General features: G+C 54.6%; 5 protein-coding genes across 5 annotated transcripts; 3 read left to right on the forward strand and 2 right to left on the reverse strand.

Moving 5' to 3' along the window:
- The first annotated feature begins 225 nt into the window (after window positions 1-225).
- On the forward strand, window positions 226-1009 carry K452DRAFT_284461 (uncharacterized protein). Its single transcript, XM_033539945.1, has 4 exons — window positions 226-305; window positions 366-438; window positions 535-695; window positions 752-1009. Exons 1-4 carry the CDS (start codon window positions 239-241, stop codon window positions 901-903), a joined length of 453 nt encoding a protein of 150 aa, XP_033400788.1. The 5' UTR covers window positions 226-238; the 3' UTR covers window positions 904-1009.
- A 239-nt stretch (window positions 1010-1248) lies between these two features.
- On the forward strand, window positions 1249-2839 carry K452DRAFT_284462 (uncharacterized protein). Its single transcript, XM_033539946.1, has one exon. It carries the CDS (start codon window positions 1473-1475, stop codon window positions 2769-2771), a length of 1299 nt encoding a protein of 432 aa, XP_033400789.1. The 5' UTR covers window positions 1249-1472; the 3' UTR covers window positions 2772-2839.
- Window positions 2840-3298: 459 nt separating this feature from the next.
- K452DRAFT_134356 (uncharacterized protein) lies at window positions 3299-3887 on the reverse strand. The gene has a single exon (XM_033535322.1). The coding sequence runs from the start codon at window positions 3798-3800 to the stop codon at window positions 3396-3398; it is 405 nt and encodes a 134-aa protein (XP_033400790.1). The 5' UTR covers window positions 3801-3887; the 3' UTR covers window positions 3299-3395.
- A 504-nt stretch (window positions 3888-4391) lies between these two features.
- On the reverse strand, window positions 4392-11493 carry K452DRAFT_221757 (uncharacterized protein; the record flags this gene model as incomplete). Its single annotated transcript, XM_033536531.1, has 5 exons — window positions 4392-4454; window positions 4515-5408; window positions 5469-10468; window positions 10524-10848; window positions 10903-11493. 5 exons carry the CDS (start codon window positions 11491-11493, stop codon window positions 4392-4394), a joined length of 6873 nt encoding a protein of 2290 aa, XP_033400791.1.
- A 685-nt stretch (window positions 11494-12178) lies between these two features.
- Window positions 12179-15262, forward strand: K452DRAFT_324848 (uncharacterized protein; the record flags this gene model as incomplete). Its single annotated transcript, XM_033544731.1, has 6 exons — window positions 12179-12224; window positions 12277-12381; window positions 12435-12934; window positions 12986-13084; window positions 13138-15025; window positions 15093-15262. 6 exons carry the CDS (start codon window positions 12179-12181, stop codon window positions 15260-15262), a joined length of 2808 nt encoding a protein of 935 aa, XP_033400792.1.
- Between the last annotated feature and the right edge of the window lie 356 nt (window positions 15263-15618).

Raw genomic sequence — 15618 nt, forward strand, 5'->3', positions numbered from 1 at the left:
CCTGTGAACTTTGATCTCAGGTCACAAAAAACATTGTAGTTGTGAGTGGGAGAAGGGAAGCAGGAAAGAAAAGGCGCGAGATGAGGAGAAATCTGCTTAAGCGAGGTCCTGCCGACGCTCGGACGTCGGCGCGAAAACTCTTGGCGCGCACAGCAAAATCCAACGAGCATTTGCAACAGCGCTCACCCAACCCGCGACACGACAACCCAAGGACCTCGATCACCACCCTACCGTCAACATGCCTCCCAAGAAAGCCCCGGTTCAGCGCACCGAGAATGTCAGCCTCGGCCCCAACGCCCGCGAGGGTGAGTAACCCACGAACACGCCCGTTTGCGCGCGCAACACCAGTCCTGACATTGTACTAGGCGAGCTCGTCTTCGGCGTTGCCCGCATCTTCGCCTCCTTCAACGACACCTTCGTCCACGTCACCGATCTGAGGTTCGTCTAGTCGCCCAATGAATAAATGCCTCCGAATGGCGGAGGCATCAGGAAACCAGAAAGCGGATGGTTAGGCTAACTTCTGGGTGATTCCAGCGGCCGCGAAACCATCAGCCGTGTCACCGGTGGTATGAAGGTCAAGGCCGACCGTGACGAGTCCTCCCCCTACGCTGCCATGTTGGCTGCCCAGGACGTTGCTGCCCGCTGCAAGGAGCTCGGCATCACTGCCCTCCACGTCAAGATCAGGGCCACTGGTGGTATGTAGCACTTTGTGCTCCGAATCGCATGCGCGCGATGCTAACGGCCATCCCAGGTAACGGCACCAAGACCCCCGGTCCCGGCGCTCAGTCCGCTCTCCGTGCCCTTGCCCGTGCTGGCATGAAGATCGGCCGTATCGAGGACGTTACCCCCACTCCCTCCGACTCTACCCGCAGAAAGGGTGGTCGCCGTGGTCGTCGTCTGTAAACTGGTGCTGGTTGTCATGGGTGTTCGTTCGAGGTCAATGGGACTGATGACAACTACGCGAGGAACGGCTTTCGCTTTTGCCTGGTCCTCACCCTTACGGCTTGTCACATTTATCTTTTGATACCATGATCAATTGAGACGTGCACTCGCCAGCTGCCCGTTCAGTAGATACCAAAAATGGGAATATATGAATGAAGTTGTCATTCCTGGGCTTTAAGGCCACATCAAAACCATGGACCAATGAGCGTGCTCCGTGATCTGAGTGATAAGATGTATAAATGTACTCGCAAATCAGGCTAGTCCTATTTACCCTAACGTACTTCGGCAACCTTCAAACCGCTTCTACAGCTATTCCATAAAACCAGACGAGCAGCTAATTCACATCTGAAACTTCATTATAAGGTCCCAACTGCCTTTTACGGAATTCTCCAACTTGCGCCACCGCTTACGATACCCGTGACCCTACAAATGATTTAAACGTCCGCCAATATTCTTTGATTTTTCAGCCCGAATTCATACTTAACTAAGAATCCGCTCGCCCCAAGCTTTCCTCTTTAGCGATTCCAGCCATGGATATTTCGGGCAAAGCATGCGTGCTGATGCTCAACCTCCCACCCTCTGCACTCGGCGGCATCAACCTCCTCTCCTTCACCACCACAGACCGCTTCAAAGGCATCAAAGAGCTACCACAAGGCTGGCATTTCGTCTTCACCAGCTCGACCAGCTCGCTCTCCGTCCGACACGGAGCCTGGTTCCACGTCCAAGGCGAGCCATCGGGTCCGCCCGAGCTATTCATCAAGAAATGGGAGCCCGCAGCTGAAGAATTCGTGCAAGAGACGAACGAAGCGGAGATCCTAAAGTGGCGGGGCAACCTCAGCTCGATCTGGCGCGAGGGTCTAACGCCATACCGGCAGTCTGCCAGCAAAGACAAAGACGAGATCCAGGAAGAGATGCATGACTGGGTCGCGCTGACCGATAGCATCACGTCCGCCATGTTAACCCGCATCACGGGCAGCGCGCCCGACCACTGGTCCCTCACGTCCGCCAGCTCGGCCGCGCGCGACATGGATGACATCCCCGGCATCTCGGCCGAGCAAAGCGCCTTCCAGCCCGAGAAAGAGCTGCGGTTCCTCCCCATCGACCTCAAGCAGACGTGGCGCGAGGGCGCAACCGGCCGCGAGCGCACCCACGCGGCCCAGGACCGCACGTGGGCGCTCGGCGACCTCATTGAGCGGCACTGCGCTGACGGCGACGCAGATGAAATTCTCGGCGAGCTGCAGTTCTGCTTCCTCATGGTGCTGACGCTGAATAACAACTCGTGTTTGGAGCAGTGGAAGCGGCTGCTGAGCTTGCTGTTGACGTGCAAAAAGGCAGTTGTGCAGCGCCCGGAGCTGTATACGAAGTTCTTGGGGCTGCTGAGGTTGCAGCTGCAGCATTGTCAGGATGCGGAGGGGGGGCTGTTCGATCTCAGTGATGAGGGCGGCACCTTGTTGGGGAGCTTGCTGAGGAGGTTCAAGAAGGGGTTAGAGGAGGTGGAAGGCTTGGGCAAGGAAGATGTTGTTGATGAATTGGAAGAGCTGGAGGACCATCTCAGGTCCGAGTATGGCTGGCAGTTTGACAACTCGTTTGTGCGGCACGGCATGTTGGAGCTAGAGGATGGCGAGCGCGTGGAGATGGATGTAGCAGGCTACGAAGAAGATGATGAAAGCGGAGAGTATGCGCCAATGGTGGTTGAGTTGACTCCGGAGCAAGCAAAGAGTTTGGGCAGAACGGATGGAGGTACTTTACAGCAACACCCAAAGGATGAGGAGACGACGGAGATCGAAGAGGAAGAAGATGACCTGGAGGACATGGACGCGCGGTATTAATTCGAGATTTCTGAGCCACATCAAGACGTTCCGCTCGGTGATACAGCCCAGATAATAATGAACATGACACTGCCTTTATTGCCTTTATCGATGCAGGACAGTCAGTACGAAATGATGGAAAATTGAAAGGTTAATTCGGGCAATTCATCATCTATTACACTATGGTTATAACTGAAAGTCGATATTCCGTTTCGGCAAGCAGTAGGTATGTATAGCATCTACTGAATGGTTCTCTACAGCCCTCTCTCTTTTTAACGTTGGCTGGTTATGACTGTCCTCGCTTGTAAATGTGTCCGAACATGTAAGCACAATGTAGCCGTGTATATCGATAAACACTTTTAATGGTCGGAGTGTCGTAGCCAGCTTTGATAGGTTCTTCACAGGAAGGGTTATCAAGATACAAAACCTCCAAGAGCTAGATAACCACTGAAGTCGTTTTCAGATAAGCACCATAGGAAGCAAAGGGCCTATAAACGGAGGAGGATGCACTGTAATAACTTACACCAAATCGCAAGGACAAAGGTCAGCAAAGAGAAAGTAAAGAGCTGTTAGCATCATCATTATCCTCAATTTGTTTAAGCTTCCTTCATTAGCAACAATAACACAACGACAAGAAGCAAAATATTAGGAGCAACGGCAATGCCAACCAACAACTCCCCCATTATCAAGCCGAACCATTCGTTCGTCCCTTCCGTTCTTTCGTTCGTTCGTGTGTTCATCGTGACTCAGAGGCGCCCTGGATTTCGAAGATATACTACATTCGTCAGAAGCAAAAGCAGAAGAGAAAAGCAAGAAGCAGAAGAAAGAGTAAAGAAGCAACAGAAGAGTGTAGAGCAAAGATGCCACTCCACACCTCTCCCTCCCGAATCGTTCCTTCCCCTTGTTCGTTGTCCCAGAACAGCTATAGCTGGAAGCAAAGAGCAAAAAAGAGAAGGAGAAGAGAATAAGATGTGAAATCGAAAAAAGGTCCTCAAATTGAAAGAAGTGCAAAAAAGAAGAATCCCCACCAGTCCAGTCCACGCCAGTCATCTCACTTTTTGGAAGGCAGAAAACCCGAGGGGAAGACTAAGGAAGAAAGAAAAAGAAGCCGCTTCCCCTCAAAAAGACCGCTTTCTCCTCCCCTCCACCATTCATTCCCATTCCCGAAAAAACCGGCCTTCGATGAGGCAGAGCAAAAAATTCATCTCCTGCAACTCCCCCCTTCTATAGTCTTCTAGGCCCATATAGCAGGGGCTGCCGAGAAGAGAAGAAGTAGAGGGAGGAAAATGGAGAAAAAAACACACATATGTAGAAAGCCTGGGGATCAACTGAAAAGTGGAGACCTGGAAAATAAAAAAAACACCGAGTAGTAACCCCAGCCTTCCTTCCTTTCAACCCCTGCCCGTACTTCTTTTTGTTCGCCTCGCAAATGCCTCCGATACCCAAACCCCGCGCACGGAAATGCATCGAAAGGAGAAAGAGAATGCAGACAATAGTGTAGTGATTTGTCGGTTTAAGGGCATGACAGGTCTTCCGTCTAGGTGGTCATAGGATGTATTCGAAAGACCTGGCGCCAATTCCAAATCATTGCTGGATGATGCAATCATGGCGTGACATGTCGGTCGTGGGATGTTGTATTGCCTAGGAAATGGCCCTAGGACTTTGGTTGATGTGCTGGAAGAGTGCACCGAACAAGCGCTCGACCTGGAAGAGCTTCGTGTTAGCTGATGCGTCTTTGATTAGGTTGTATTGGGGAAATCTTACCTCAGGCGCCACCTTGACAAACGGCAGATTCCAGAACTCGTAGTTGGAGTTCTTGAGAATCTCCAGTAGGGTGATGATCAGACCCCATGGGTGAGGACGGTGCACGAGAAGGCGCTCAAGGAGCACGCGCGTGATGATTTGCTGCACATCCAGGTTCGCCTGCTCGCCGCGCGGCAAGCCAAAGAGATGGAGAATGGCGTAGCTGAAATAGTGCGTGTGGCTGTTAGGCCAACGAAGCTGGTTCGCCATTGCGCTGATGAAATGATAGCAACCTTCAGGCCTGAGCTCTCTGGCCAAGGTTTCAAGAAGTTTGGCTTGAGGAGAGCTAGCGGTGAACGCGGGGCCCTTGCCGGCAGTCGAAATGGCATTATCGCCCACATAAAGGACGATGGAGTGCAGCAACACGGTGTCAACAGTGACAGGAGCGAAGGCAAAGCCAGTATCTTCGCGCTTTGGGTTGTAGATGGCTTCGCAAATCCGGTTGATGTCCTCGGCACTCTGGTCCGAGGTCTTGAGAAGGTTTTCTATCAGATCATTGATACCGTGCTGCTGAAGAGGTGCCTTGATGTCGCCGCGCAGTTCAGGCGCCTTCCTGACCTCTTCCAGACGGTCAACCTTGAAGCCGTTGGTGAATGGATCCGGAAGCTCTGGGAACGACGATGGGTACGCGCTAACGACCAAGTTACGAAGCTGCGTGCAGTGCATCGGAATGGCGTTACACAAAGCGAAATGGTTCTCTGCAAGGAACTCTGGGAAGTCGTGATGAACGACCAGAAGGACTCTGAGGATGCCGCGGTAGAAGGCACGAGCCTGTTCAGATGGATCACTCGGCTTAACGAGATGTCCAGCATATGCTAGCAGTAGTTCCATCAACTTGGCGTAGAGATTCCATGCCTGTGAGACTGTTAGCAGATGGTACATCAAGCTATATGAACCCAATTTGCGACTACTCACGGACTCATCGGCCGTAGGCCTCAACATTGCAGGCATAAACATGCGCTGAGATACCAATGCCAACCATGAGAACGAGAAGCTCGGGAAGTGCTTGGGTTGAAGGACCAAGAACGCCCGACCCATGACCATCATGAGATCACGTTCTCCATCGAGGCCGCCGAGGAGGTCTCTGGCTTCATGCAGCTCGCAAAGCAAAGACGAGAAAAGCCGGAAGAACACCTTCTGGTTGAAGCGTTCAACGCGCGTACGCTGGTGATTCGCCAGCACAAGAACGATCAAGCTTAGGATGTTCTCCAGATATACAACCTTTTGGGGCGTCGAAACGCCATCAGCTCCACCGTGGTAGACCACCAATCCTACAATCAGCTTGGCCAACGCGTCCACTTGGATGTATGCGCTATCCAGGCTGGGGTAGAGGACCATTTCCTCTTGCTCATAAGCGGCCACAGAAGCTTCAATGCAGACGCGAATGAAGTAGGCCGCGTCGTCTCGTGCCTTCAGGAAACCCCTAGCATGCAGCTGGCTCACGAAAGCAGCGATAGTCTTCGTTGATGGGCCTTGGCGGTGGCCGTAACGCTGAAGGTGGATCCATTCCTCGAAGACGTACTCCACCTGATCCTTGCTCGCAGTACTGGGAGGGGTCGGCAAGGTCTCATCTCTGACCTGCATTTTAGCAATGATTTCTTTACCACCCTCAACGTCCTCATCGACAGAAAGCCATTGGGTCAAGGCTTCGAGCGACCTCGAAAAGTCGGCACGGAAACTGCTGAGAGGACCTGTGAGCAGAACCTCATCCAGAAGTCTTGCAAGGAGATCAATTCCGGCCTGATCGCGGCTTTGAATGGCCTTGTAAGCAACCAGATCAACGCGTTGAAGGTCCAGGAGGCCCGCTGCAAGCAGACAGACGACAACTGGAGGATTCAACAAGCGCTCATCCTCAATGTTTGCCAGCCAGACAAGGACCTGCCGAGAGGTGCTGACAGACAGCTGACAGAGTTGCAGCAGAAGCTGCACAAAGACCTCAATCTCAAGGCGGCGCTCGACATCAGCGAACAGTGAGTGAGTAACCTTACCAGCAGCCCCCAAGCAAAGGTGTTCACGCTGGCTGCCGGCATTGTCGATGAGGTGTATGAGTTGTTCAAAAGCATCTCTTGTCGGCGCGGTTGGTCCAAGTTCCTCGATATGCTCTTCGGTTGCCTCCTTGGAAGCACGTTGCAGCTCAAGAAGCAAGCTCTGCGTACGTTCTCCAAGGTTGTGAGTATCCATATAGCCGTTCAACTGCGTTTGTGGCACTGTAGCAGACATGGGCGGAGCGGTCTGAAGTCGGGAAGGTGGCTGCGAGCCTTGACGAGGAATGGCAGGCGGCTCTGCTGGGGTTGGCAGGTTTGGCACCTGTGGATACTGATCTTGCAGCACGTCGGTGATGCGACCAGCGTCATGCGTGTTGTTGATTTGAGACATGCCGCGAGCTTGGCGACCAAAGTCTTCGTAAATAGCCAGTTGCTCCGCGTTGAGACCGCCTGGATTTTGTCGGTAGGGTTCTGGAATGAACGTCGCCCAGTGTTTGACAGGTGGATCGTTGAAAGGCTCACGGGTCTGCAAGCTGCGATGATAGCGACGAGCCTGCACACCTGCGCTAATTTGCATGTCAATTTCCGCGACCGACTGGTTCTCTGCTGCTTGCTCAACCATGCCACAAACGGTGTCGAGATTGTCATTTACAAACATGAGGATGAGCCCTTCAGGCAATGCTTGCTCCGGAAGATCCCTAGCCAGAATGCGGATGTTGTTCATTATGCTCATGCGCAGAGGCTCCTTGCAAGTAACTAGGGCAAGGCTTCCAGAAAGTGACTTAACCATTGTGTGAGCGGCCTCGCGAAGTTTGTTCTCATCCGGCTCCATGGCGAAGTCCTTGGCGACCAACTGAGAGGTTGAAATGGCCGCAATTGTAACAGAACGCTCAACAACGGGCGCAATAATCTCGGCGATAGCGGACTGTGCCGCCGTATGGAAGATTTGACGAAGGCGGTTTGCGGCGACAAGGTTTCCAGAGGCGGGCGGATAGACAAGGGCGGAACTAAGATCGGGCAGAGCAGCCGTTATCGCCGCAGGAGAGAAACGTTCGTTGAGGCCTCTGCGGTTTAGGTTCATTAACGACAGGTCGTTGAATCCATCAAGACCGTCTGGTATGGCCGCCAGCAACTCCTCCTCTGGTACCGGGCGAGACCTGATGCTGTTTGAAGGCTCGATGTTCTTGTAGTCAAGATCCAAGCCCTTGCAAAGAACCTCAATTTCGAACTTGAGGTTAAGCTTGAGCTCAGCGAAGTGGTAGAGTTCCATGAGCAGATGTATGATCTCCATGAGCCATGGGTTTGGAGGCTTGAACACCGTCGACTTGCTTGCTTGAATCAATACCTTGCAAGTGAAGGGAATGACAATCAAGAGGCGCTGGGTGTCGTGACCCTCAATCAACAGGTCCTTGAAAGAAATGTTCTTGAACTTGATCGGCTTATTACGCGCAATGGTGAGCTGGCCTAGCCATCCACCAAGGTTCTTCAAATGCGTCCGCTCGGTTGAAGAGTTCATGGTGGACTCTGCATTCAGCATGCGGATGACAGAGACATACGTTTCGCGAAGAACTTCAGCCCAGAGGACCTTGTCGTTAAACAGAGCCAGCATGTCCAGGTATAGTTGTTGGAAGTTGGGCTGCATCTTCGCACGCTCTTCCACAAGATAACCAGCAAACCACTGGTGGTGCTTCTCTTCAAGCGCTTCCTTGAGGTCATTGAGCTTATCCTTAAGGTTGCGCTCGGAGACGTTGTTCAGGACGAACAACACTTTGTCTTGCACATCCTCGTCGGGTTCCTCGTACAGCTCCGGACGGAGAGGCGGATCCGCATGGATACAGCTGAAGTTGCGCACACTCTGCTCTGGCAGATAGTCGTCATTGCGGGCCACTCCGTTGGTGAGATCACCGTTGGTGTCGCCGTTGGTGTCGCCGTTCATTTCGCCAGCGCGTTGCCGCCTGACTATCTCTTCCGCGTTATTCCAAACCTCAGTTCCTTGCAGGCCAGGGACACGAAGGAGGCGGTCACAGAAGCTTGGCCATTCCTGCAAGCGACCGGAGAAGTTCAAAAGTGCCTGGAGACCAAACTTGTACATAGAAGCCTCTGGCGGGTAATCTTGTACGGCTTCAAGAACCATCGCGAGACCTGCTTGTAGCGGAATCCGCGAGAGAAGGTTGTATTGGATGATGCCACCGAACAAGACGGCAGTGGTTGCCAGTGCTTCCAAGGGGTACTCGCTAAAACAGTTGTACTCATCGAACAAACCATGGATCATACAGGAGAAAAGATCTTGGTCCGCGGGATCCTCGGAAGTCTTGTACCGTTGGAGCTCCTCGATAACGTCACGAACGCCGCTCTCACCGCTGTACATTTTCTTGTAATGTTCCTGCATCTTGCGGTCGGCGTCAGAAGAGATAGCGTTGCCATCCTTTCCGTTCACGTCTATGATTTCATCGAAGCCTTCTCCGTAATTTATTAGCCTAGGGTACGCCTGTATGCAGGCGCGCTGCAAGGCGACCAGTTCGTCGTCAGGGATGTTGCCCTGAAGCAAACCGAGCAATGGATGGACGGTCTTCACAGCAAGCGGAACGTTGGTTGGTCCTTGGCCGTCACGTTGGGCCTGCAGATCGGTTTCCGCCTTGGTGCTAAGGAAGTTGGCGAGGATCCTCGGGAATACCGGAATTTGGGCCATGGTCTCTTGCGCCCATGGATCTAGTTCAAACAGTCCTTCACTGTGGGCGAGAGCGGCCAGATCAATGCTCAGGTCGGTGTTCAAGCGGGCAAGGTCGTGGACCCAGCCATGCTCCGCCGCATGCTCTAGTATAAGAGGTAGCAGGAGAGGTTGACTGGTGTAAAAGTCGAGGAACCTGCTTGCAACCCAGATGGAATCCTGCTTGTATAGGCCGTGAAGTGCGAAGCTGTAATGTGTTACGCGTTTCTCAAAGAAGGGACCGAACAGTTGTCGCATAGCCATATCTTGCAAGCCTACCCATGGTTTGGGGACTGCTGCAGCGGCAACAACGAATATGTCGGTATTTTGGTTGATGACGGACTGTGGGATTCCAGAACGCTGAGCAATGTTGTAAAACTCTTGCGCCTGGAAAATTATGTTGAACAGTGCCGCCGTGGCGTCCAAAGAAACAAGAGGGTGCTTGATGACTTCCTTGGCGCGATCTTTGACACCGGTAGGAGCATCCTCGAACTGTTCAAGGGTAAAGGCCTTTCGGAGACGGGGAGTTTGAGTGATGTCGGCATCTTCGAGCTTCATCTGCAGAAAAGCAACGACAAAAGACAGCTGCGTATCCTGGTGGCTCCAACGCCCGCCCCATAATGTCTGAATGTCAAAGGTCTCGGAATCCCGCGCAACTGGCAAAAGCGCATTGAACAGTGCGACAAATTGATGCGAGACGATTTTGAGTCCCTCCCGATCAAAAGAATGAACAACGTCCTGCCAGTCCAAGCGCTGTCCAGCGCGATGTTCTCTCAATGCTGCCACAAAGTTGCTCAGGTTGTATGCTTGCCCATTCTGGGTGATTGCCATGTAGAGCAGGACGTTGGCGACCTGCTGATAGCTAATGTCGCGCGTCTCTGCAGAAGCGAGAAGCTCCTTGCATGCGTCCACGCTCGATGTGCCTCGCGGGCCGGCGCGCTGGGCAAGGCGAATCAACGGATTCGGGTTTTCGAGTAAATCGAACATGTATAGAGCAGCGCCAACGTCTAGAGGAATGATTCCGGTTGACTTTTCGAATTTCGCTCGTATCGCAATGAACAAATTGGCTTTGCCGTCGTCACTCCAATTCCGCGGAGGATCTTGGGCTAGCCGATCGACCACGGAGGCTAAAACGTCCGACCTAAGATCGCCTGGCCCGTCGGGATTGCTGTTGATCAAGGACATGAGGAATGCCTGGTAGTTATTCGAAAGGATCGCATCGGCTGTAACTACTTAGCATGTGAAAGGCAGAGGAGCAACGAGGAATCGGCGCGTTACCTTTGGTTCTTAGATCGGGCTTTGAGGCAGTCTTGCACGCCAAAGCTAACGTCGTCTTGGCGACAGCGTCAAGTTTGAAATGCTCCATGAAGGTGGACAGATCAAAGTCTCGGAACAAGTCACCCTCAGTTGTGTCGATCGATTCGGCAATCTTGTATGCTTGCTGAGGGTCCTGCGTTATCTTCTGCATTTCGCCGACAAGCAATGGGTAAGTCCCAGAGTTGTCACCACCCTTCGCCGCGCCGGGGAATATTTGCGACGCATTGCTCTGCAGCAAGCGACGGAAGTACTTTGAGAAGACCTCCATTCCGTTGGAGTCGATCAACTATGAGCAAAGTCAGTGACCATGGGCGGGTGAAATTGGGCGTGTGCCACTGACCTTGCGGATTTGTTCAGTTTGCTGCTCCCACTTGGTCTTATCCTTGTCCTCCTTCAGCGAGCTGAGCAGCAGGAAGACTTGGGCGATGACGATTTTGGCGAGCGACTGACCCGAAGGGGTAGACGAGCTTGTGGCGCTGCTTGGCGAAGCGATGTTGCCCGACTGCGAGAGAGAGGGTGAGGCACGGGCAACCTTTGAGCTCCCCCCGCCGCTGACGCCTAAGACACCTCCACCACGTTCCGAAGCAGAACCCAAAGCTGCGGCGGAGGAAGCAAAGTGCGGGACGCCCGAGGAAACTATGGCTCTAGGGCGCGCGGACGGCAGCAGCTGGGCGGACTGGTGCTGCAGCAAAGCGGATTGCGATGGCGAGAATGGTGTCGACGTGGACGAAGCGGACGAGGTCCGGCTGATGATGCGCCGCGACGAAGCGGGCGGGAGCGACGAGTTAACGGGGGAGAAGGATGCGCGGGAGGGGCTGTTGGCCGCGGAGTTGGACCTAGAGACGGGGTTGAAGGTGGTCGAGATGGGAGGTAGGCCGCGCCGTCCGCTGGGTTGCTGACTTGAAGAGCCCCAGGGGAATTGCTGGCTCATCTAGACAGCTATTCCATCGGACTCGCAAGAGCGACAGGGGAAGAGTGGCGTGGGCGCAGTGGGGTGGAGCGGGATGGTCGGTGGTGGGGGAGGGTTGCAGTGGTGAATGGGCCGTCGAAGAAGTGAAGGTCAAGTTGGCCGCCGCCGAAGGACATGGGGGTCCGTGCGCTCTAAGGCATTCAGGCAGGGAGGAGGAGCAGGTCGCAGGAAGGACTTCGAGGTTGTGCGAGGCGGCGGCAGCAGCAACAGGCATGTCCGCTGCGCCCAACCGCTTGCCGCCAAGCCGTCAACGCACCCGCCAGCTCGTCAATTACGAGTACTGCAACCCAGTAACCGCCCTCGACCACCCATTTGCGCGCTGCTACCCTCCTCTGAAGCATTTTCTCACGTGCGCCCGATGACGTGTGGCTGAATTAATTGGTCGAACCTGTGGCTGGGTTGCCGGGACAGGCGGGACGTGTTTACGGCCTCCCGTGTCCAAGATCGAGCGACGCCGTCCCGACCGCCCTTCCCCAGTCTGCGCCGCTTCTACTAGTCTACTAGTCCCAACCCTGCTCCCTCATTTATACCTGCAAGCCCTCTGTTACACTGGCCTGCCTCGTTCCTTCCTCCTGCTTGCCATACCTACACCCCCGCTACTCCACGGGCTGAACCGCTGAAGACGCGTCCGTCACCGCCCGGCAAGATGCCTGGCACCGCGCTGTCCGACCCGCCCTCGGTGGCGCTTTCTTGTGAGTGCCCAAGTTGCCCCTCGAATCCTCTGCCTACTGACTCCCGCCACAGTCGCGAACAATTTCTGGGGGAAGGATGATGCTGGCGTCGGCCCGCTCCTTGAGCGCATGCACAACGCCAAGGTCACTGGCGATGAGCTGAAGTCGTTTTACACCTGTATGTCCTTCTCGTCTCGCCCATCATCGCACGCGCTAACACGGAGCTTGCAGCTCGCGCCGCAATCGAAGAGGAATACTCCAGGAAGATGCTGAACCTGGCCCGGAAGCCGCTCGGATCGTCAGAGGCCGGCACTCTGCGAATGTCGCTCGACGTCGTACGCGCCGAGATCGAGTCGATGGGAAAGGCACACCAGAATATCGCAGCACAGATGAAGTCCGAGTTGGAGGATCAACTCGCTGCGTTCCATGGCGGCATGAAGGAGCGGCGGAAGATCGTACAGACTGGCATAGAGAAGCTGTTGAAGATCAAAATGCAACAGACGAGCTCGGTGAACAAAGCGCGCGATCGCTACGAGCAGGATTGTCTGAAGATCAAGGGCTATCTTGCGCAGGGACACATGGTCATGGGCCACGAGGAACGAAAGAACAAAGCCAAGCTGGAGAAGACGCAGATCCAGCTCTCAAACACCAGCCAAGAATATGAGCAGGCTGTCAAAATTCTGGAGGAGACTACGGGTCGTTGGAATAGGGAGTGGAAAAAGGCTTGCGACGTAAGAGTCTCCACGCTGTTTCTAACCGTGCCGCTACTAACTAGTCGATAGAGCTTCCAAGACCTCGAGGAGGAACGCATCGACTTCATGAAGAGCAGCCTCTGGACGTTTGCGAACATAGCCTCGACAGTCTGCGTCAGCGATGATGCGGTGGGTTTGGACACATCACTTTCAAGTAAGGCAATGGCCGCTAACTGTTGCAGTCGCTCGAAAAAATTCGGCTTTCTCTGGAAGACTGTGAAGTCGAAAAAGATATCGTTGGCTTCATCAACGAGAACGGCACCGGCCAAGAGATACCCGACCCACCCAAGTTCATCGACTTCTGCAGGGGGGATGCTCCTGATGATGTGTCCGAGGTTTCGGAGGAGGTCAATTATTCCGTCGCTCAGTTTCAACGGGCAATGAACCCAGCGTTCCGGAGTTCTTCGCCACAGCCGTCCATGTTTGAATCTCATCATGACCCAAACAGTCCTTTGGCGCGAGAGTTGGGCCACAAGGATGGTCAACAAATACAACCCCCTGTCATACCCCCGGCTCAGCCGCCCTACCCAGACACGTCCAGACAAGCTCGGTCTGATCCTCGTGCAGTCACACAGGCTTTGCAAGAACACTACCAAAACCAATATGGAGAGATACCCAAAGTACCACATAACCCATATCCCACAGATGGTATGACGCAGTTCTGCCGATCCCAGAGCTCAGTCGCCAGTCCAATCCGGCCAGCCAGCAGTGACTCCCGCAGCGATTTTTCATCCTTAACAAGCGCCGACCCCACAAGCGCTGCGCATTCTCCTGTCAAGACGATGCCCGATGAGCCCCAATCGGCTGTCGAAGAACATGCGCTGCAAAAGAAGAGAAGCACCCATTTCCAAAGTCGGAGTCCGTTCCAAAGAAAGAGTAGACAAGAAGAGGCCGGGGCACAATCAGCCACGCCCACAGGCCGCAACTCTTTCTCCGCAGCATCGGCCCGTAATGATCCCGGTACTCCCAACTCGCGGCCGCCATATGGTCGTCAAGCTCGTAGAAGCATTGTGGGAGGCGAAAGGCCGGATCTGGGTCCGGAACCCGAGCCTGTTGATCCTAGAGCTAACTTCCAGTTGAACGTCGGCAACAACGTGTTCGACGTCGCCTCTCCAGACAAGAAGCCGCCTCCAGAGAAGGCGGCCAACGAGGATGCTGATCCCATCGCTGCAGCTCTTGCGGAACTCAAGGGAGTGACCAAGCAAACGTCGTTGCGCCAGTCGGCCGACAGTTATGCTAACATTCCAACGCCGGGTCCACCACCAGGTACTCCTGGCCGCGCACGTACTGCGGCTGGTAGCGCAGTAAGCGCAGCCCAGCGCGGGACACCACCTCCTTCGTACGATCAGCCCATGAGTCGCCTAGGTGCTCCACAACCTGCCCATACTGCTAGGCAGATGCAGCAAACGACACAACAATACGTCAACAAGGCGCAGAACATGTTTAATGCTCGTGCGGGTACGACGTCTTCCCGACCTGGAACCAGAGGCAGCTCAGAAGTTGCTCGTGCACCCAGTCCTCAGCCAACCCGGGCTGCAAGCCCTAGATTTGATACGTACGATCAAGCACCCAGGCCGCAGGCATACCGTGCACCCTCACCGAACCCATACGCCCCACCAAATGGCGGCGGCCGGCCTCGCGCCCAATCCACGAGCCCAGTGAAGCGCGAGTACGGCAGCTGGACGTCGCGCCAGCATCCCCCAACCAGTATGCCGCGTGCGGTATCGCCGCAACCGCAGTTCCAGCGTCCAGCAACGAGGGCGGGCGCCACATCGCCTGCGCCGCACTTTGCCGGCGGCCGCCCGGCCAGCAGCCAGGGTGGCGCCATGGTTCTTGCTCCTGGAGGGAGCGACGCAGGGAGTGTCTACGGCGGCAGCCAAAGAGGCGGCCGGCCAGGAACGAGCCACGGAAGGCCGATAAGCGCGTACTACGGCGGGGCCGCGCCCAATGACATGGGCTACGTGGGCAACGGTGCTGGTGGCGGCGGAGCGCTGAGCACGCGGGCTCGGAGCAGGAGTGTTGCGGACGCGAGGCAGTTCACGAAGGATGGACGGCCGATTATGCATTACTGTAAGTTTGATTGTTCCATTGTTGCTGTCACCAGTGGTCTGTATAAACTAACGGTTCGATGCAACAGCTCGTGCCATGTACATGTACCAAGCGCAGATCCCAGAGGAGCTCAGCTTCGCCAAGGGCGACATTCTGGCCATCACGCGCGAGCAGGACGACGGCTGGTGGGAGGCCGAGGTGGCGGGCAAGCCGGGCCGCGTTGGCCTGGTGCCGAGCAACTACCTGCAAAACTGCTAAGTTCTCACAGCAGTTGTCGTCCGTATGTGATGTGTGTGCAAGGGACACTCATTATTTGTAATTCTCCAGCGGTTGCCTCTTCACCTTCACCTTCTTCTTCTTCTACTTCTTCTTCTTTGCTTCTTCGCTTCTTCGCTGAGGCCGAGGGTTTGGGTTACGGATACTGTCGCTACGAATAGGGATGGGTTGCTCATGATACGGATTCCCCAGAGCTGCTTCTTGGGCTGGCTTGCAAGAGGAGTATATACAGGTTTTGGGTTGTGCTTGTTTTTTTGTTAGTGTCTTGTTTACTGTTTTCTGGGGTGGGACGGTATACGCTGGGTCCTGAATTCTATGCATGCTCAGACTGGGCTTTG

The sequence above is a fragment of the Aplosporella prunicola genome (genome assembly GCF_010093885.1).
Source record: "Aplosporella prunicola CBS 121167 unplaced genomic scaffold K452scaffold_5, whole genome shotgun sequence".
Classification (NCBI taxonomy): Eukaryota; Fungi; Ascomycota; class Dothideomycetes; order Botryosphaeriales; family Aplosporellaceae; genus Aplosporella; species Aplosporella prunicola.